This window comes from Bidens hawaiensis, unplaced genomic scaffold (genome assembly GCF_021521415.1).
Source record: "Bidens hawaiensis isolate Kalapana, Puna unplaced genomic scaffold, B.hawaiensis_p1.1 tig00028581_1, whole genome shotgun sequence".
Classification (NCBI taxonomy): Eukaryota; Viridiplantae; Streptophyta; class Magnoliopsida; order Asterales; family Asteraceae; genus Bidens; species Bidens hawaiensis.
In genome coordinates, this window is record NW_027494683.1 from 137,006 (window position 1) to 160,333 (window position 23,328).

General features: G+C 33.1%; 3 protein-coding genes across 5 annotated transcripts; 2 read left to right on the forward strand and 1 right to left on the reverse strand.

Moving 5' to 3' along the window:
- Positions 1-181: 181 nt before the first annotated feature.
- On the reverse strand, positions 182-4,271 carry LOC143577422 (uncharacterized). 3 transcript variants are annotated; one of them, XM_077061259.1, is made up of 8 exons: positions 3,996-4,271; positions 3,100-3,902; positions 2,149-2,265; positions 1,865-2,043; positions 1,677-1,770; positions 1,527-1,604; positions 414-515; positions 182-331 (listed from the first exon to the last, which is right to left on the reverse strand). In XM_077061259.1, exons 2-8 carry the CDS (start codon positions 3,574-3,576, stop codon positions 197-199), a joined length of 1,182 nt encoding a protein of 393 aa, XP_076917374.1. In that variant the 5' UTR covers positions 3,577-3,902; positions 3,996-4,271; the 3' UTR covers positions 182-196. The 3 variants fall into 3 exon arrangements, with proteins under 3 accessions (XP_076917374.1, XP_076917373.1, XP_076917372.1); XM_077061258.1 differs by having other exon boundaries at positions 3,100-3,711; positions 3,960-4,271; XM_077061257.1 differs by having other exon boundaries at positions 3,100-4,271.
- A 5,047-nt stretch (positions 4,272-9,318) lies between these two features.
- Positions 9,319-15,325, forward strand: LOC143577424 (transcription initiation factor TFIID subunit 6-like). The gene is made up of 13 exons (XM_077061260.1): positions 9,319-9,396; positions 11,350-11,531; positions 11,637-11,723; positions 11,846-11,947; positions 12,033-12,141; positions 12,292-12,395; positions 12,473-12,610; positions 13,823-13,918; positions 13,990-14,111; positions 14,202-14,334; positions 14,417-14,536; positions 14,632-14,746; positions 14,818-15,325. The coding sequence occupies exons 2-13, from the start codon at positions 11,406-11,408 to the stop codon at positions 15,201-15,203; spliced, it is 1,638 nt and encodes a 545-aa protein (XP_076917375.1). The 5' UTR covers positions 9,319-9,396; positions 11,350-11,405; the 3' UTR covers positions 15,204-15,325.
- A 2,675-nt stretch (positions 15,326-18,000) lies between these two features.
- Positions 18,001-21,228, forward strand: LOC143577428 (protein-tyrosine-phosphatase IBR5-like). The gene is made up of 5 exons (XM_077061262.1): positions 18,001-18,328; positions 19,066-19,165; positions 20,335-20,392; positions 20,510-20,616; positions 20,715-21,228. The coding sequence occupies exons 1-5, from the start codon at positions 18,089-18,091 to the stop codon at positions 21,014-21,016; spliced, it is 807 nt and encodes a 268-aa protein (XP_076917377.1). The 5' UTR covers positions 18,001-18,088; the 3' UTR covers positions 21,017-21,228.
- The last annotated feature ends 2,100 nt before the right edge of the window (positions 21,229-23,328 follow it).

A 23,328-nucleotide genomic window follows, 5' to 3' on the forward strand; every position in this document is an offset into this window, starting at 1 on the left:
ACTAAAGAACACTGATTAGTAAAACCAAACATAAACTCCAACAGAGACTACGTGGTTTGAACACAAATTCTTTGTGAGGCAAGAAACCTCGTAACCATAAATAACAACCATAAACAAACATGCTAGACATTGCAGCCTTTAGCATTTGTACAACATGTCCAAGTATATTAAGGTTTATTAAACTTAAAAACATATGTCAGCTGTTCTCATCCAGAGTACTAGAATTCAGCCGTCTTAACCTTTGATCAAGCTCTGCCATTACGGCCGGTTCTTGCTTTTTCCTTTCCTTGGATATATTTGTGCTCATAAACCCGAGTTTATCAAATGCAACCTGCATTCATAAGTACCAAAATATAATGTTATGTTCTTATAATATAGGTTCAAAAAATCTAAAATAAGGAGGGTAGACTTACTGTCAATAGTTCATCAGGATCAAAGAGATGATGAGTGGTATTCTGTATAATATTGATCACATCACCAACATGATTTGCTGTTAGCAACTCGTCTTCCTTCATCTGCAATAATAATAAATTGTTCGTAACTTTGTGAACGAAATGATGTTAATGTTTACCTGAAACACGTTAAAAAAATGCATCCAAACATGTTACAAGATTTGGTTTTTGGATATGTTTAGAAAACAATGTTTTAGTCTGTAAATCTATGGAGGTTTAGCAAAGTTTTTAGGGCCACGAATTTTCAGTAGCTGCCATTTTCTAGAAGGTACTACAAGTTTCCAAGTTATAAACGAACCCAACGTTCAGTGAACCGTTTGCGAACTGTTCGGCGGGAATTTCTTTTATTTAATACACGTAAACAAACAAGCATTAACGAAACTTTTTGTTCACTTAGTTAAACGAGTGTACATGAACACGTGTCTCGTACATTCATTTATGTTTGTTCATGTTCGTTCATTAATGTTCGTTGCATTACACTTGTATAAGTTTGTTCGTCTATGTATTCATTTGAATTGTTAGGCGCATTAAAATATAGTCTAGTTTTATTAAATTAAAATATCATCCATTACAATTTGGTCTAGTTTTATTAACTTTTTATGCCAATATATTGACATTCACATTTACCTTTAATTAATTGGTGTTTTCTCAGCTATGTTGGTTTATATTCATTCACCTATGTTCAGTTTGTTCGTTTACATTCGTGAACCGTTCGTTTATACTATTAATGAACGAACATAAACTAACACGAACACGTTTATTTTCATAAAGATCGAACACGAACAAGAAAACTTCGCCCATTTAACTGTTCGTATTCGATCATTTGTTCGGTTAAATAAACGAACGGACATGAGTATTACCCGTTTGTGTTCGTTCGCTTTGTTTACAAGCCTACAATTTATAGCTACTAAGTAGGGTAAACAAGATTCCCTTATTTGATAATATGGAAGGCTATTTTAGACATTTGATAAATAATCAGCCCTTCTCCTAGTAAAACCAAGTTGCAATTTTCATTTTCTAATGAATATATAAGTCTGTAAGTAATTATATAATTAAGTCATTTAAGTGAATCACCTTGAATATAGCCAGAGCCATATTAAGTAAAACCTTTGCTCCTTCATAAAACAGAACATCCCAAACTCGCAAGGTTGTCTGCGTAAGTTTTGTAGATATTTAGATACAAACATATACATATTCGTTGTATATGCATGAAATAATATTTACCTCTGAAGGCAAGCTTTTTGAAAAGAGGCAAAGAAACCACTCGGTTGCAACAAGTGAGACATCAAACTCAAGAGCTTCTAAATGAGCACAAACACTGCATTTCACAACCCTCAAAGCTTATGAAGCTGTCAACTTTATAATAATATAAATAATCAACAACATTTTAAACACAACGATGAGACTCTTACCTTGGACATTTCTTTTTCAACAAATCTTTAAACACCCGTTGTTCTACATGACAGCCTGTTAAGTTATTTGAATAACAATCATTAACCAACACATTTTCCAAAAGAACGGCCAGCATCCAGAATGCGTCTTCTTCTGTTTTCATCACAAGTAACAATAATGCAGCCACATAATTTAAACCCTGCAATTAGTCAATTACATTATCTTGGTCAACGCAAGCAAAGATTCAAGAAAACTGAAAAAGGTTTAAGCTTTTTTAGTTTTTCTAGTGCCTATTGATGCATACCTGACAATAACCAACATCAGAATCACGAAATGAGTAACCGACAAGAACCCGTCTCAGCGAAGCATGACCTTCGGGAGTGTCCAACCATGGATGACCGGGGAAGGTTCGTGGTAGGTCCTACATTTATAAATAGATATTTAGTACATAAAACATGTGATAAAATTACAAGTTTACATTAAAACTTAAAAGTAAACAAATTGAGTAAGCCTGCAAACGAACCAAACGCTCGGTTAACAGTTCGTGAACCGTTCGGCAGTTCGTTTGTTTATGTTCATGTATTTAATAAATGAGTGAACATGAACAAAGCAATTTGTTCATTTAGTTAAACGAACGAACACGAACACATGTCTCGTTCGTTCTTTTATGTTCAACGTTTGTTTATTTAAATTCACTTATGTCTATGCTCGTCCGTATACATTCATTTATGTTCGCCAGTTTACGCTTGTTTAAGCAAGTTTGCTTACATTTGTTAATATATTCATTCAGTTTTGTTCGGCGGCCTATTACAACTTAGTCTAGTTTTAATAATTTTTTAGGCCCGTTTATGTTCGTTAGTTATGCCTGTTCATCTTCAACAATGTTTGTTTGTTTATGTTCGTGAACCATTCGATTATATTGTTAACGAACGCAAACGAACATGAACATGCTCATTTATTCACGAACAAGAAAACCCCATTCGTTTAGTTGTTCATGTTCGGCCGTTTGTTCGGATATAGTTAAACGAACACGAGCATGCTTAATCTGTGTTCGTTCGATTCGTTTACAAGCCTGAAATTGAGGTGTCTGAATTTTAAAGCAGCCATCAGCAACAATTATTATATATCCAATAAAAAATACACATACAATCATACAAACTCCAGTTCATGTAAACATATTTATAGCATAATAAACCACAAAAATATGGAGAAAAGGATATTAATATAATGAGAATAAAGATCGCATAAAACTCACGTGATCGATCTGCTTTGTAGCAGGGGTGACTTTACCCTCAACAGCTATTAACAAATCATTATAATAACTATCAGGCACAGTTGATTTCTTCTTAGCAGCACCAGACAAAGAAAACCAAACTTTCGGTCTTAAAACCGGAGGTATCCCCTTTCTAATAAGCTTCTTGAGAGTAATACCATTCACTAAAGCCGAAAACTTTAAGGATGATTTAAGTGCAGATGTTACATGAGTTTGCAAATACCAATTTGCCCCTTTGCTTGCTTCTAATCCCCACCATACCCTACCCTGTTCCCTCACTTTCTCTCTCACCTCATTCAATATATTTGCATCATCAACATTGCCTTCAACCGTAAACCCATAAAGATCTTGAAACTTCACAGTAATATTCGCCCTCCTGGCGTGAATACTCGGTCTCAAGATCGGTATTTGCGATTGTACCTCAACCGCTAGATCCCTCTTGCTTTGAGTTCCAAACATAATGGATCCTTGAACAAACTTAAGTTACAATACTATAAGTCTATAATCAATCAAGAAACTTTTGGGTATTTCAAGAAACCAGTAAAAATCCTATCTTTATATCATAAAGATTCAAGAAACACTCACAAGGGCTAACTGGGTACAAGATTCATCCAAAGATCAAATCTTTACCACATATCCTCAATTGGGTAATTCAAGAAACCAGTAAAGGTCCTATCTTTACACCAAAAAAAGATCAAGAAACACTCACAAGGGCTAACTGAGTACAAGATTCATTCAAATATCAAATCTTTACCACATATCCCCAATTGGGTAATTCAAGAAACCTGTAAAACCCCAATCTTTACACCATAAAGATTCAAGAAAACCTCACATGGGCTAACTGGGTACAAGATTTTATATAAAGATCAAATCTTTACCACAAATCCCCAAATGGGTGCCTGTCAAATCTTCAGTTTCTTTTATAAAAACCACAAATTTATGAGAATAGATGTTGATGGGGAGCTAATTAGGGTATAACGCGTTTGAATTAGGGTGAATACGGGATTAAAAAATAAGCGACTGAGTAACATTAATAGATATATTTAAAAAGATGGCTGGTTTAGGTTGATTAATTCATAGGAAGATTTTAATGTTGCATTGTTGGTGTTAAAGGGATTGGGTGGGGAAGTTGTGGTAGGTGTGTAGGGTGGATCACAGTTCCTTACGGCTCCGGTTATCCACACACCCTTTGACTTATTCACACATCTTTGAAATCCATATGATCGTATGACTCTTATACGATCGTATGGCTCTGCAGCTTTTGTTAGATTCTTGTAGTCTTTGTCTGCTGTCCAGGAACATTCCATACGATAGTATGAACACTATACGATCGTATAACTTGTTTTTTTAACAATATGCAACTTTCGTATGAACTTTGGGTTTGTGAGTTTTTTAAACAAGCAACAATACAATCTTTTTTTAGGACGTGTGAGTTTTGAGAAAGGGTATATCTTTGGGTACATGCATGTGTTAGCTTTGGTAGTAAATGAATGAGAAAGAAACAAGTTTCCTTCGTGTTTATATATTATAACCGGTAGAATATTATATCACGTCCGGAATATTGTGTCGTATCAAATAATAAACTGAATATTATATCATGTCGGATTATCGCTGCGTAAAACGATGGGTAAGCACGTACGGGATATTATATCATATATCATGTAGCATTCATGTCCATGTATCATCACGTTTTGTTTTTAACATACACGGCTAACTCAATCAATTTTGGTTTTTGTTGTTTAGTTTACATACGATCGTATGGGAGTCATACTATCGTATGACTCCCAGTCAAACTCCGTACACTGCGTGTGTGGGTGTACTTTTGTTGTACTTTTATTTCATACTTTCGTATAGCTCCTATACGATCGTATATAGAGTGTGCGAGTTTCTAGAAAGGGTGTATGAATAACATGACCCTTTTCTTACAAATTATTTTTCAACGTTAATAAAGTTTAAATTTGTAATAAGATATTAACATATGGAAAGATTGTCTATTTTTGTGTGTTATTTGAATTGATTGTTTCCAAAGATGTGTTCATACTTCATAAGGTAAAGTGACGTAATTTATGTTTTTTAATGGAAACTTACAAGGTAATACATTCATTTTTAAAATCTTCAACATTAAAATCTTCCTATGAATTCATATACTAATTGTGACGTGAGAATAAAAATCGTTTAAAAAACTCTATGAAGATTGACACCTTGGGGACGGTGGGTGATGGTATGCACTTGGGAAAGAATTAATTTTGGATTGTTTTTAATCAAAACTACGTAGTTTTGATAGGTTTTCCGTGTAAGCTTAGACGCGTGACAGCACCGTATTCACTTTCCTCATTTGACTAAATATACTTTGAATAAAGAATAATTTTGCCTTAGGGTTGTTTGAATATGTTACATGTTTTTAATCTTATTGATGGTATATAAAAGTTATGTATTTAAACAATTTGTTTTAATAATATGTTTGTTTACTTTAAGTTTATTGTAAATTCGTATTCTAAACTAGTTGTCATTATAGTCTTTATAACATGTTATGAAATGTATATGCTAAATTTTTTAATCTTATTGTCGGTGTATTAAACTTATGTATTCGCATTTTAACGAGTTGTCTTTGTAGCAGCTCAATCGTATAGAAAATAAATTGAAGACAGGTGTCTATATTCTTAAATTTTTAGGATGTAACGTTATTTAATTTGGATGTTGACAAGAAGAATAAAAATTTAATGCACATCGAATGGTTCTTTTCATTCAAGCTTACTCTAAAATCTGATAATGTAAATGTATGCATTTCAAAAAATCGTAACAAATATATTTTTGTCATTTTACAAGAAAAAACTTTTGAATTTAAAATTCGCTTCATAACCAGGAAAAAAAAATATATAACTGCCGTCGAAGAAGGTTGTCAAGGAGTTTAGGGTTGATCAAAAATAAAGTTAGAAGGCCGGAGATGAAAGAAGTGAAAGAACGAGGACCAATGCTGCCAATATTTATTCATGAAGGATTTTTATGAAAAAAAGCATTAAATATTTAATGATTTTTCATTTCTTAAGGAATAATTTTTGTCAATATATTTTTCCATCTCACAAACGTGCTCTCACCTCTCTTTCGGATGAAGCTTCATTCATAATAATTAGAGTTAGTCTTTTACGTTTCATGCATGAATCATGTTTTCAAATGAGATTTGAGTGTCAATGATTTAGAGTGCTTAGAATGTGAATCCTAGGTCAATTTCTTTTGTTTGATAAGATCTAGAGTTTTAATGATCCATGTTAAGATTTATTGTAATATCCTTACTTGTTTTGTAGGCTAGTAAAATTTTTAAACAGAAAATGTTGGATGTTGGAATATAAAACCGTTTGGTTTTAGTTTTGCAAACGTGTATGTGTAGTTATTTTGGGCTTGGGAGTTGTTTGGTAGCCTTTGCCATAAAATTATAATCTTATTATTAAATCAAACAAATAACCAGAAACACGATACGGATCTTTAGTTCAACACAAACTAAAGTCACAATCAACCATCACGGAAAAGACTAACAAACATCATGAACTAATACACGCATAAACAAATTAGGATCATCAACATGACGAACCCTAGACTCAACAAGAATGAAGATAAAAGTTAGGAAAGAACCAGAGATCGAACTGTTAAAACAAGTCAAACATATATATTGCAGCATGAAACACAGCCTTCCAACTTTAAGCTCATCAACCGCTAGCTTTAAGCCCAACTTCTAGATCAACTAAGCCCACGACTGTTGTCCAAGCCCATCAGCCGCTAGACCAGCTCCAAGCCCGTTTATCAGTTATCCAACCCTTATTAAGAACAAAAACAAATAATTAGAACTATAATATACATCATTTTGATTATACGAATTTAATCTGGACATATTTCAACAGCCTTTTAATGAAATCATTAATATGTTACCTTTAAATCGGTCAGAGGTAGAGTGTGTTTGGTTAGACCACTTAATGACTCATATAACCTCTTAATAATTAAGTTTCAGAAACATGCTAAATGATTTAAAAACTAACTCTTAATTAATCAGATTCTTATTGATAACACTTGATTGCCAAACAGTCCCTTAGATAAACTAAGTTCAGTTGTTCAAGAAACAACATGGTAATTCTAGTCTAGAAAACAATTGGTGTATGCTCTTAGACCAATATTGTTAACTTAAGTTGAATGAATAATCGTTCAAAACACCATCAAGCAAACTTAATAACATTCGTAACAATATTGTATTTGAACTCGAGAAAAAGAACTCTTTGAGGAAGAAATGAAAGATATATTGTTCCACATATAAAATTATATGATTATTTTGTTTCTTCAAGTAATTGACATTTTCAATAAACCAATATTTGCTATCTTAAGTTTAAGCTTGGCAAAACGGACGGATCAAAATGGACATTGAATTAAGAATTTTAAGTAAACATGAGTTCGGGTCAAAACGTCACTTTACTAACAAACTTTATTAAAGCAAATCACCAATAAAGATGACTTAGATGGTGAAGAACTAATATTGAAGCCCAAAATCATGAATCATTGCATGTTTCTTTTTTCCTTGGCTCATTCTTCTTCATGATTTAAGTCATATAACACATATGAGTGGTGAACTAAATCGTGTGAAGTTTCAAGTGCAATGAGTATATATTAGTTTCAAATATGTTAATTGGTCGTATACAAAAAAAACATATAGATTTGGTGTGCTGCTCACTTGCAAGATCGTGGTCTAATGCCGCTGGTTATCTGTTGTGCTAGCTATTCTTTTGGCGCTGCTTCTCCATTGACTACGATCCTCTAGCCACTAGCCAAACCACCACCTCTCTTTTATGGTCCACCACATGTCGTGTCGCCTACACCGTTTGCAGGACTGCATAGTCATTCAAAATTATAGATTGTCATTGAAGATTGCATGATCATGGCAATATGGTTGAAGTTTCATGGACATAAATTGAAGACTGTATTATTTAGGGTTTCTTAGTATTGCTATTTTTGTTTTAATGTTTTTTTAGCCTAAGCTTATGGTTTCCTTTGCTCCGAATGCGGGGGTGAATATTATGTTTTGGGTTTATTAGTATGAGCCCACGACCTAGTCTATGTTTCGAGGGTTTCTTCGAATCTCTATAAAATGTAATTGTCAATGAATGAAATTAATCAATTAATTTTCATTATCCCCATATACACAACTATTATATGTTATGGCACTTGTGTCTCTTAACCAACTCGACCTAAACATAAGTGATATTGTTATTTACCGTTTCCTCGAAAGATTTGTATCGTATTGATTTTCATGTGCTTTAAGTTCTATCTAACTATTATCAATTCATGGCATGCTGACAATTTCACAAAGTGGTTATCTTTTAGCTAGGATCCAACGTGAATGTGACTAGGTGAGTGTTATAATGTAAACAATCTATTTGGCGTTGCCATTAGCTAAACAAGCTCACTTAGTCCGTTGGCATTTGTGTTCTAAATCTTCTTTGTGCTATATTATTTAAACAAAATACTTTAAATAAAATAGGTTGTTGTATAACGTGTCCAACAATCTAAAATCATCATCATTAAATGTAAACTTGTAAATCTTATCGTTTTATCTACTTTCATTTATCGGATGACAACAAAGGTTACCTTTGTCATTACTTTTTATTTTGTTTAATTTTCTTTTGAACTATTTATAAAAGTAAATCTATAACTATAAAAATTTATCATTATATCTTATTTTAATATGGTTTCTAATATACAAAATATTTTATATAAAATTATACGTTAAATGCTCCAAAATGTAATGAACTAGAAATTATTATTAGTAAATGTATGTAACATACTAAAATCATTATCTTTAAATGCCCCAAACTTTGATTTAGATTGTAAATTTTGAGAATTCTAATTATTTTGTTCTTTTTGTTAAAATTATTAACTTAAAAATTTTCATAAACATGGGCGTTTACAAATTTTTTTTGAATTTAGTGTCGGTGCGGTAAAGAAATTAACATATACCAACCGTAAAAAGTTGTGCGTATGCCGAAACAATTTTGAGCGTTTACATATCTGTTCTTTTGATTTAAAGCCGACGCGTAACGAACTTAACTGATACCGATCAAATTGTGTCTCCCAAAAATCAGGTTTTGTTGAGGGTTGAATTGTAATTCACCAATACTTGGGCTATATATTCAACCATCCTCACTGACTCACAGTAACCTTAACCTTCTTCTGGTTGATACCAAAACACCGTAATCCACCGACGACGGCCATCACTGTTAAGTCTCCGGCAGCGGTTAAGAGGTAACCAATCGAACTTGCTACTGTCTCAATTTGCGTATAGCTTGATAATTCGGCTTACGGTTTTATAATCACAGCCTCAATAAAACCCTAGATTGGCTGTTTTTGTTAACTCGCATATAGAATCTACTGACACTTGTTAGGGAAATCAATTGCTTCTGTACAGATTTTTTATTGTGGTTCGTTGTGTGGGTGAAGGCTGCATTTTGAGCTGTTTTTGTTATTGTGCACACCAAGTGTTTGATAAAATGCCCTCACTGAATTTAAGTTTTTTGATTATGTGGAGATAGTTTACACTTACCCGAATCAAACATGAAAGGTTTTCTAGGTTATTTGCTTAAAATTGATGGTGTAGTTGGTGTAGAGTATAAACCGAACAGGATATGAAAGTGTGATGGTTTAGCATATTGTAAATTAAAGAAAGATGCTTTTAAACTCAATATGGATTTTCTTGTTAACCATGTGCTTATTGAAGAGTAATAACCACAAAGAAATGACTTTTCTAAGTGCTATTATAGTATTATTAGAGTGAATCTCAGGGCCTTCCCCGAGAATCGTTAAAAAAATTTCGTTTGAAGGTACAAAATTTGGGCTTTAAGTAAAAGGGGCTTTTTATATATTTTATTTATTGGATTTAAACAATTAAATTTGTAAATGGCTTATTGGGTTATGATTTTGGTTGTGCAAAACTTTTTTATATGAAAATTAGCGTAAAATGAATTGAGTAATTGGTTTTAAAGTTTAAACACTAAAAATGCATTTTTCTTTTTCAAAAACAATAACTATATATTATATATATAAAATTTTTTGGGCCTATTGGGGTGATCGGGCCGGGGACCATCGCCATCCCCCCCCCCCCCTCTCAAGAGTCAAGACGCTTCTAGCAAGTCTTTCGACCTGAAATGTTCATAAGATTAAACCGATTATGTGGGTATTAGTGAAGCATTGTTGTCTACTCTTGACATCACAAACCTGTTTCTTTTAAGGTTAGAAGTATCATTAAGCTTTACAATAAGCAAAGCAGGAAACTTGTAGGTAGCTGATTAAGCATCCCTAAGTAACACATAGGAAGTTGCTTAACTACCCTACATGGGTTTTATTAAAATTTAGAGCAATATTGTTAATAAATTATGTATAAAATTTTCAAATTGAAACGCTTTAGAAGTCTGGCCTAACAAGAAGATATAAAGGGCTGTGTGTCGCTAGCATATACCTACATATAATGATTCCTTTCTTTTATCAAGATCATCAGGCAGTATTATGGGAGTACCCTAGTGTAACCTTAATGAACTGTTTTAGCTAACAAGAGCTTGTAAAGTAGGATATTTCACACGTATATTTGCAAATGCTGTCTTTCTCTTAATAAAGCTAAGACTAGGCGTTGTGGGGGAGGGGGGGGGGAGGTGAAAGGGGTGTGTCAGTGTGTCACAACACGTAGGTGCCACCTTGGCAAAGAGGGCCTTTACATTTTAACAAACAAGAGTGTGTTATGGTGGGGTGAAATGTGGTATGGCGTGAGTGAACTTTTTTTAAAATACAAAAAATGAAATGGTGAGGTGACTAAATCTAGTTGGCTTGAGGAGCAATAAAATTGGGCAGCTCCCGTGAAGCAGTTGGCGATGGAAGGGGCAGTGCCCTATGTGGTTCAATGTGTTATGGTGGTGGGCGTTAACCTTGCTGACGTGCCTTTTTTCACGCCACTTTGGCGGCACTACAACACTCAGTCTAAGGAACCATACTTTTGCTTAACTATAAGTCTAAATTTCAGTCTGTTTCTGTTGCATCCATATGCTACATTTCTTCTTTTGAGGTTGATTTAACAGCTTGACAACTGTTATGATTTCTGTGTGGTTTTGCTTTTTTAATGCTTAGACTCTTCAAGGGCCAGATATTATAGTAATACTGTATTTCTGCACATACAAACCCATAATCGAAAATGTTTCATTTAATTTGCAGAATTCCCTAGAGTCTGATCTCCCCTGTGATGTCACCATATTAAAAAAACAGAGAAAATGAGCATTGTACCAAAAGAGACAGTTGAGGTGATAGCACAGAGCATCGGCATAAATAATTTGTCTCCAGATGCTGCGTTGGCTCTCGCTCCTGATGTAGAGTACCGTATGCGTGAAATAATACAGGTGATATAGTATCCATTTGTTTTCTTACAAATTATAATCACAGTAGCCATCACATGTTTTTAAAAACTTAATATAGTAATAATATATGAAATGTTAAAACTGCAGGAAGGGATCAAATGCATGCATCATTCAAAAAGGACCACATTGACTATAGATGATGTGGACAATGCACTTAGCATGAGAAACGTTGAGGTAAATCACCAGTTTTCTTTTTAACTTCAAATGATATTCTAGAAATAATGTTAAAAATACAATAAATCTGGTTGTAATAACATATTTTGTTCTAAATTTAACCAATATAATTGTCAGTTCAGCCAATCTATGGATTTGCATCAGGAGATCCTTTAAAGTTCAAAAGAGCCCTTGGACACAATGATTTATTTTACATCGAGGACAAGGATGTGGATTTTAAAGACGTAAGAACTAAAAAACATTCAACATGTGATTTTCTGTAAATTAAATTATAGAATAACCTAAACTTATGTATTTTTCTAACATAAGGTTATTGAAGCCCCATTGCCAAAAGCACCACTAGACACTTCACTTTTCTGTCACTGGCTTGCCATTGAAGGCGTACAACCTGCTATTCCCGAAAACGCCCCTGTTGAAGGTTTGATATCTCAAAACCCTCCCTTGTTCAATGTAGTTAAAAACGGTTTTTTAAAACTTCTGTACAAAAAGTCAAATTCAAAGTTTATGTTTTCTATATGGGTTCTCTGTCACAGAGCTGACATTTGGAGATTATATGGATCATCTGCAGTTATTCCTACTTTACCTGAGACCAAAAACACTGAGCAGAAGAGTGACGAGCTGCCTGTTGATATTAGATTGCCTGTAAAACATGTCTTATCCAGAGAACTTCAGGTATATGTATATGTATATGTGTATGTGTGTTTGTATATTCTTTTTTATCATTATGAAAGTTCATTTTGTTACTGCAGTTATACTTTACAAAAATTACTGAGCTGGTAATAAGCATGCCCGATTCTGTTCTGTTTAAAGAAGCACTAGTGAGTTTGGCCACTGATTCTGGACTGCATCCTTTAGTTCCGTATTTCACATGCTTTGTTGAAGAGGAGGTAAACTTCCATGAAACAAAATTAAAGGCTACGCTAATAGAGTAATAGTATATATACACATTTAGCAACGCGATATGAACAGTGGTTTTATTAATTTTGCATTAATTACTGTTTAAATTTTTCTCAGCCCCACCTTGTCTTTGCAACCATTAAATTCATTTTTATAACGTTAAAGGTGAAATTGCACTAATTTTGACGTTATTTTACTAATCTCGTGAAAATAACGTTAAAAGTGGCGGAAGGTTAATCAGGCATCATGTGGTGGCGTTGATAGCCGAAAGACAAGGGTACATGCACCAATCAGCCGGTATCCCGATGATTAAGTGTTATGTGCTTTATGTCCAAGGCTTGATGCAAAACTACTATCGAGCCGGGGGTCTCACCGGAAGCAGCCTCTCTATCCCTATGGGTTAGAAGTAAGGCTGTCTACATCTTACCCTCCTCAGACCCTACCATAGCTTTGCTATTGGTGGGATATACTGAGTACGATGATGATGATGAAATTCATTTTTATCACTTCGGTTTATATGCCCCTTAAATTGATTCAACCACCAGTCTTGGCCCATATGCATATATTCAAGCCCAATTTAATTTCATTTTAATTAAACTATTGGTAACTTTGTTTTTTTCATTTATTGAAGTAGTTAATTAAATACATTGTTTATCCATGTATATTCATTCGCAGAAATGTTTACATAATAAACGTGATACCTTAGTAATGATAAAGTAATAAACATGTTCAAGCTTCAAAAGCAGATATTACAACTCCTAAAAGCTATTATTATTTTAATATTATACTTACTTTCAAACATATTTTGTTTTTCTCTTATAACTTCTATAATATAATATTTTATAAAACTCCGAATACGCCATTGTGATGTATTTATTTTTATCTAATATCCACCATTTGATATAAATTTCATTCAAAACTGAGTTTTCACGATAATGTACAAGGCATTGAAGCTCAAACGTAAACGCCGTCAAAGTTGCCTCCTGTTTTTATTTACCTTTTCTATTACAGCCTTTAAAATATGATTTTTAATAAATTTGGGATTTGTCGTTTCTATTTGCTCATTTTTTATCTGCGCATGTTTTTTCGGTGGGTTGAATAGTGGTGTACATGTCATCGAAACGAGCCTTACAAATAACATCTCGTTGCAACGTACGGTTTATGCCCACTCATTATCATTTTACATATCTACTTTTTTTCAGGTTTCTCGTGGTATACACGATTTCAAGCTGCTCTTTGCATTAATGCGCCTCGTTTGGAGTCTTCTCCAGAATCCACACATACATGTTGAACCTTATGTAAGTCAATAATTGACTTGTTAATTAATAGTATTTTCAAAACATTGCTAACATGTTTCATGATCATGCAGTTTCACCAAGTGATGCCAGCTGTCCTAACATGTGTTGTTGCAAAACGGTTAGGAAATCGTGCTGATAATCACTGGGAGCTTAGAGATTTTACTGCTAAACTTGTTGCCACTATATGCAAAAGGTCAGATGTTTTAGAATTATTTTATTATTTGGTCAATGTTCATGTTGATGACATGCTATAAATAGTAAATTTTTGTAATATTTTATTCAGGTTTGGGCATAATTACAGTAGTATGCAGTCACGTTTGAGTAGAACGTTGATTAATACGTTTTTGGATTGTAAACGGACGTTGAATCAACATTATGGTGCTATTCAAGGAATAGCAGCTCTTGGTTCTAATGTGGTAAAAAAATTACAGTGTTTGCTACATATACAGAGTTACAAACAAACTTGATTCGATATATTTTTCAACTCTCATTTTGTAGGTTCGCTGTGTTCTTTTGCCAAATCTTGAAGCTTATTTAGCGTTTCTTCAAGATATACTTCAGAATCAAAAAACGGAAATGACAAGACACGAAGCTTGGCGTGTATATGGTGCATTGTTGGTCAGTTTCGCTCAATTCAAGTTTTAAGCGAGTCAAAATCTGTTCGTTTGCAACCCTATTTATGGCCATATAATCTATTTACATTTTTTTGGCAGGGTGCTGCAGGTAGATCCGTGTATGATCTGTTGAAGCTTTTTCCAATATTACCTTCCCCACCCGTCAATTCTTATTGGAAGACCAATACACGGGTCATTGGTTCAAGTGAAACACGTAAGCTATCATAGACATTAGTTAACAAAAAAACAATAATTTTAACAAATATTAATATATTTTTTTTATAGATAAACGAAAGGCGGATACAGAAGAGTTGGAACAACAGCCTTCTCCAAAGAAAATGGTCATTGATGGGCCGGTGGTTTCATCATCTAACAATACTGCCATAACAGTAGGTGAAACTGGTGCTAATGTTGTTGGTGAACCGGAGGCTGAAACTTCGTCGGCTCAAATGCAAACGGATGATGATGAGGTTGAAGATAAGGATGATGAAAATAATAATGGACAAGGACGGAAAGATAGCAGCAGGTATGGATCGAGGATACCTGCACATCTTAAGCAGGTTTGGAAAGATGATCTGAATTCAGGACAGGTTGTGCGTTCGTTATTTGAAGTGTTTGGTGAAGGCATTATGTCCTTCATTCCTGCTCCTGAGATGTCTCTATTTCTGTAATTTTGAATTTGTAAAACATTGTTAGTTAAAGATGAACAAGTTAAGTGTTGTGGTTTTGAATTTGAATGTTTTTTCTTAAAATATCGGAGTTCGGTTATTTACTTTTAGGCTTAATCATGCAGTAGATTCCTTGTTTTTTTAATTAGTATTAATAATGCAGTAAACTATAAAAAGTTTAGTGAATGATCAAATGCCATCTTATTTTAAGTTGCTTATAATTTGTATTAATTTTATTATTTCTTAAAACTAAGATTAATCAGCTATGATCTATGAAATTAAGATTTCAACTCCATTAAGCAATTTAGTGCATGATAGCATTGACAAGTTCATCAAGTTGTTTCACATTCTTGGATCCAATAGGCAAAATCTATCATAAATAAAACAAGCAAATCTCATAATTGAATTTGTCAACAAGATTATTTGTTTCTTAATCCATTCTCTCGATTGTTGCTTGAACGATGTGGATGATGAAGACTGATCTTATTGGAACCATCATTCTCAACCTTCGAAAGAAAATGCGTGAAACAAAAAAGAGAGTGAGTGAAATGAAGAAAAATATGTGGTAAAATTTATAGAAAAAAACATGAAAAAAATGATTCTTTTTTGTTTTTTTTTAACTTCTCGTCAAAAGTATAATATACTATCTCCCAACTCCTTCAGAGAGACAATCGGGAAAGGGTACGGATTAGATCAAATAGGAAAAAGTTTGTAATAGATAGCAATTGATTTATTTTTACTTTGAAGGGCAAGAAAAAAAGGAATGTGCCCTCTTATACCGTGGAAAAACTACTATTTAACCTAAAGAAAAACATCACATGTCACGTTTTGAGAAATAACGATGTTTCAATACATGCCAGATGCAACAATGTGTAATAGCGCAAGAATAAATTTTAGTTTAAAAATATTGACAACGTTAAATAATATATCAAGAAAATATCGAGATTTTTGAATAACTTGTAGCAAGAAAATAAGTTCCGTAATGAAGCACCGGACTATACACATAAACAGATACCAATGAATAGGATTGTATCAACTCTAGTGAACGAAATAATTAGAGTAAACAATAAACACATGTGAGAAAGTACATAAATGTTTTCTTCCCTTCTTTGTTTTCTTAATTTTAACTACAAATAAAAACATATTAGTGCACTATTGTTATTTTTTGAAATATATAATGACGCAACTTATAATAAAATTAATGACGTCATATACGACTCCTTTCAACAAAATAGAAAACAAAAACACAATAACTTGTTTTAAGTATCACGCATCAACATAACTTGTTACCAATATATAAATGACAAAACATAGTAATTACCACAAGTCCACACTACACCTTCGTCCCAATTTAGAAAAAAAAGAAACATCATAATTAACCGAGTCGTGCTACTTCTTCAACTTCACATAGATTCTAAAATAGAATACAAAACCTTACTTGTCGTGTTCATCGTTTGCAACTTTTTAAAGAGTTTTAGTGGAAAGAAGATAAAATGAATCATATATACACTAATGATGTACCCCTAGCAACCATGATTAACATAAAACAAGATCCTCATCTCAAGGTCCTTCTAGACCATATACAAATGTTATGATAACTTGTACTATATGCAATAAGGGTTGTACAAAGACAAAATACAATACATGATTAAAAAGAATAGCAAATAGAAGAAAAGGTAGTCATATAAATGAATGAATTGATGACATATGTTGTTAAAGTGTGGAGACCCTATCTAACCTCATCCAAACATCCACATCCAAGGCTAGTGTTACATTCCCATCAAAGTGTCAATTACTCAATTTGGGCCATGGTCAAGTCAATCTTGGCACATACTTTTAAAATAGACCAATTGGTTTGTTTCTTTATGACACCTATTTATGCATCTTGGTCTATTTACATTTTTTTTCTTCCAAAAACTTAATAATTGTAATGTGGGAGAAAATGGCATTGCGAATCCACCGAACACGGGGTTTTTCTGATCACTTAATTTAACTGAAATTTTCTTCGTAAAAAATACATTTTCTTTTTTATGAAATTCAAGTTGTAGTCGATAAATAAAAAAGCACAAACATAAAGAGACAACGAGTGAAGCTCAAAGTTTGTTTACATAAGGATTAGCAAAAAAAAAAAAAAATGATTACATGAATGTCAATGTGCCAAATACCGGGTTAACCAGAATCTCATCCATGGTTAGAAAACTGTATCTCACACATGTCAAGTACCCATTACTTAACACCAATCATGTTCGCATGCATGCCTGTTTTTATAATCTTACGTGCTTAAAAATTACTTACCAAGATACCTCCGAATCCCATCTTATATTCACTTACTAACCAACTTAAAATATAAAACACTCAATTACACTTATAAAAATTATACAAAATATTAATATATCAAGGGAAACGAGTTTGATAGCCAACGGGCATCTCCACTCATCTTAAACCCACAAAAATCTATAAAACTAATCACATACTAGACCTACTATCTTACGACCCATCCGTGTCGAACATTCGGTTCGGGCTCCTATATTTTTGCATGCTTACAAAAGTTATTATAGATGATCTATGATTATAATTTGACTTTAGGTTAGGAAATCCAAAACAACAAAATTAAACAAATATATATAAACCCTGATTGATTTCATTCCTTGTTTTCAACAAATATCTTCCCAGTTGAATTTTTACTTAAACTCACGTCTGCCAAGCCCATCTCTCAAACCGCCATATAATAATAATAATAATAATAATAATAATAATAATAATAATAATAATAATAATAATAATAATAATAATAATAATAATAATAATAATAATATTCATCACATACCCAGTTCAATTCGCTTAAATCCAACTCTGGGTTTTGATCTATCTACACATAAGATTCATCGATGACGAAGCGTGAGAGAGAAAACCCATGTGGGATTTGTGGGCACTATCACAAATACGAAGAGGGTGAAGTCTGTGGTGTCTGCGGCCACCGTATGCCCCTCGGACTTGAGAAATCATCGGTTCTTCAACTCAGCGCCTTTCCGTCGGAGATATTGCCGGAGTTTTTGTATCTTGGCAGCTACGACAACGCCTCTCGCTCCGAGCTTCTTAAGACTCTTGGGATTACTCGCATTCTTAATGTCAGTTATTTATTATTATTATTATTATTATTATTATTATTATTATTTATAATTAAGTTGTTAGTTGAATTGGATATGATCTGAAGTATATTTGTTGGTCATTGTTGTAAGTTTTTGAGGTATAAAGTTATGAACTTTGATTAACTTGTTACGATATCGACGATATAAAGTTAATAATGGTTGCTAAGTTTAGGTGCGATTTTGCCCGAAGTAGAACAAATAGGTGTTAATGTTTACTTGAACATATACAAAGATTAATAATATGAAAAGTGGTGGCAAGATATAGTTTTTAGATATTTAGTGGTCATAGGTTTTCTTGAAATCGTTGTGAAAGAACGTTGTTCATTGGTAAACGGGGCTGGCTGTATGCACCCTCTTTGTATGCAGTATGCTAAACGTACCCTCGTCTCTACTAAATTAGTACGTTCAGCATAGGCCTTTATAAACACATCTTAACTTTTATATCTTGACAGTGATAATATTTTCTTTAAATGTTGATCATGCTTACTAATTGGTGTGTTTATAGATTATTACATTTATGTGTTATGTTCATGCAACAAGTAATGAAAAGTTTTTGGTTGTAAACTGCTTTGATTGTATGACTGACAGCATCTTTTTTGATGTATTGACTTTAAACTGTTGGTCGATTACTACGTGTGACATTTATTGCTGATTTGTGGTCCTAGGCAATGTAATAAAGATCTTAAATAGTGAGTGATTATATTATGTATTTGCAGACTGTTGCAGAGTGTCAGAATCTTTACAAGAACTCATTTACTTATCACTGCCTTCCCGATAGCCCAACTCTAGCGTTCGATAATGCAGTCGAGTATCTAGGTATGTAAACGTGTTACAATTTTACAAGATTATGGTTGTTAGTTTGTTTTACTATGTTCAAGAGACCAAATTGTTTGATTAGTTATATGATATATAATATGATCGCCAACATTTGAATTTAATAGAGTGATAAGAGTTCCATATTTTAAAAATTGTTCGGTCTCGTGGTGTTTTCAAGGTTGCTTATAGATGCAGAGTTCTGACCGCTGAAAATAATTAGATACATAAACTCCATGGAGATCTGGTTTTAACAGGTTTTCTGTTAAAATTCCATAGAAATCTTATAATTTGTTATCAGTATCCTCGTATTTTTAAATGCGCGGTCATGTTATATTGCTATTTGTTTGTTTTAACAAATTATTGCAGAATACCAAATTATTGCAAGAACAAATAGAACAAAGTAACCTAGATTGTTTAATTTTAAATCAATAGTTCATATATATTTTTTTAACTTAGTACTTTTTCCACGCAAATGCCTATGTTTATGTACCATAAAAAATTAAAAAAAAAACCATCTGACTAATTTCTTCATATGTTTTAATTTTAGTAAACGTGTACCTACAAATATATAGGTTATGTGTAGGTTGCATAAATAAACGGAATGTGTACGTGTAAACATTTTATTTCTAGCACTTTCTTTTATTTTAAAATGGTTTTAAGAAGCTTATTCTCGCAATATTTAGTTTTCTGCGTAGATCTTTCCCCTGCATGTATATATATGTGTGTATAACGGGTTGTTCAATGCAGAACTAATTTAAGTAGAGAACTGCGAGAAACATTGTGCCTATGGTTTAAACAGCGATACATAAGGCCGTTATTTAATGCATAACCACCTCTTTTTCTCTCTGTCACAATGTCTTTGAAGCACCGCTTACAAGCACTTATGCAGATCCCACAATACTCTATTTAAAATGGTTCTGTATTGAACACGCCCCCATACGTATACATATTATACATATACTTTTTCCCCTTTTCTGTCATGAAAAGTATAGTTTCTGAATGTGATTTACTTTGAATGTATGCACTTCTATGTGTTTATGCGGAGGACTTACCATTGCACAAGCCAGTGCTATAACTATCATAATATAGAACTTTGTATATTTGATGATATTATTACTTAAAATGTTGTTTCGAATAAACTAAAATTTGGTATCAAACTTGTTTTACAGAGCAATGTGAAAAGGATAAAGTTCGAGTTCTTGTTCACTGCATGTCAGGAAAAAACAGGTGATCTTGGTGAAACTGAAATTGTTTTGCTGTTCTGTTTTATTCTTTTTTTATATTTATATTTGCACATATGTTGGTCTTTTTTTATGAGAATCATGCTTGTGTTTTTTATAACAGGTCACCAGCTGTGGTCATGGCATATCTAATGAAGAGCCGAAGGTGGACTTTTGACCAGAGTTACCAATGGGTCAAAGAACGCAGACCGCCTGTTGACTTAAATCCAGGTAAATAATAATAATAATAATAATAATAATAATAATAATAAAAGAATTATTCGTACTTTGTAAGTCTTTTCAGCAATTGCATATGAATCTTTTTGTAGACATTATGCAACAACTACAAGGGTATGCACAGAATCTTCAGGCAGGTATGGCTGCCAGTGGCGGTACTCTGCCGCCTATCTCAGGTGGTGGAGCCCCGTTCAGCTTCGGGTTTACAAACTCAACCACCATGCCGATCCCATCCGCCTTTCCAGCTTTCAACACCACTGCCACCTCTATTTTTGCTCGTGCAGATATTCCTCCGCCAACCGAGTTTACTTTTGGAGCTGCTGCCCCACAAAATCCGGTATCTTCTGGTCCAAGTAACGTGAACCCGAATGTGACAGATGTGTCGATGGATTGATCTTGAAAGGGGTTGGGTTATTTGTGCAAATCTTATGAGAAACCATGAACGAGTTTTGGATGGATGGATCTTGAGATGGGCTTGGTGAATGAGTTTGAATGTAAATGGTGAATGAAAGCTTTAGGCTTGTTAGACCTCATTAACACACCTGGGATTTCAGTATTATTATTATTAGGCTTCCATTTCATTGTTATATTCATTCCTTTTGCACTTTTTTTGTTTTCTTTTAATTGCATTCATGACAATAAAGTTGGTGATAGATTATGGGTTCAAAATTCAAATCATGAATAGTTATTATATGAAATTTTAGAGAGAAAAAAACATATTCTTCGGATTATTATGATTAAGAGTTCATGTTCTGCTGATGGTTTTTTTTGGATGGTTTTTTTACTTCTTTATTAAGTTTTTGTTTATGTTGGATGCTTAATGAAGTAACTACTTGTTTGGAGTGTTTTAAGCATTGTAGTTGGTGTGTTTCATACCTTAATTTTTATATTACAAATTTGTTAAACATTGTTTTAAGCATCTAAACGTTTGTTAAATTTGGTAAACAAATTTGTAGTTACGAGTGTTTTAAGCATCTAGATGTTTTAAACATTGTTTCAAATTGTCCCTCAACATGGTTTATAATATTAAGATGTGGTAAGAGACTAACAGACTAGTATTTTAGCTTTGGCTTACCCGTTTTCGATGTCTTTGCAAAAGGTTTAGATCAGGGCCAGCTCAACAAATGTGGAGGCCTAAATCAAAACAAGATTTTGTGACATTTTCTTGACAATTGTTAAGAAAAAGTTTGCTTATTACATGTTTTGAACTCATAACCTAGACTTTAGTAACAACTAAGCCTACCATCACACCAATACATTACATTGAATTTAATTTACCGATTATAATATATCTATATATAATGTTTTTTTTTTAAATTTGGAGGCCTTAATTAAGTGTGGCCTAAAGCCCTAACTTGTTTTCGCTGTCCCACGAGCCACCCCTGGTTTAGATGAAGGTGAATGTATTACGAGCCTGAAAGAACATGAATGCATGTATAAGTGTATAACCTATCACTATTCTCTTTTAACAAAGTAAATATCAATCTCGATATGTTTGGTACACTTTGTAGTAGATTATTTGAATGGTAACAGGCTATGACATTGACACAGGACACGATTTCATCAGCAACTAGACCCGCCTTAGAACGAGCTGAAGACCCATTACCAGGAAGCTTGTTTTTATATAACCGCATTAGCAACTTAGTGGTCTAGGAAGGAAAATCCAAATGTCACTAGAAAAGAGCATTGTATTCACCCGTTATGGTAGTGTTCCTGTGTGGATCATGTAAGGTTTGGTTATTATATATAGGACAGTCGCGGATGTGATGACATGAAAGTTAAATTTATCCATTGGTTTGGTAATACCAATTCGGGTATCTATAAATCCGGCCCATAATATAAAAAGTACATCCTTTTTTATAGTTAGCGGTCACTTTCTCTATACATATCTCGAGATGCGTTATACTTCTCATTTTGTAATGTAGGATTATAAAAGTAATCGACGTAAATATGGATGGACCGAACTCAATACATATATAAATTTTCATAAGCGAAGGGGCCAAATTCAAAATTTCCAGACGAAAACACGTTAATTTACATTGCCGAGCAAAAAACAGTGAGGGCCGGGGCCATCCCTGCCAAAACTAATGACTAACATTCGCCCTTTGAATGTAAGTAATATATATTGCTTATTTAAGATATATGATTACTAACTCTAAATATAATATTTCTCATGTGACTAGTTTTCATGATAAGATTATGTGACTCCATTGAAATAACTACTTTATATCAATCATGTTGGTCGTGTTTCATAAATCGTAATATTATTGTTCAACTATCATTAAAACCCTCTCTCTAACCCAAACAAAAACAAAAGGTGTATATATTCGTTTGCTGCCATTTCGTAATGAGTCGTGCATTTTCATATAAATTCATATTTTTCTTATGAATATATATATTTTGTTGATGATTTTAGTGATATCAAGACTATTTTAGTTTAACTGGATTACTTAAGAAGTAAGAGAATGCAAATAACATTATTAGTTAGAAGGTGTGATATATCTAGGTGAAACCTATTATTTACTTTAAATTTATTTTGTTATTTTAATATTTTATGTTTGTAACTGTTAATACATGAAAAACATACACTGATGACTAAAGTGATAATGTGAAAGAGAATGAAGTACACGTAGACAATAGAAAAAGGTTAAAAAGAAAAAAAGTTAAGAAGGTAAAGTAAGAGAGAAACTCGGTTAAAGATGAAAT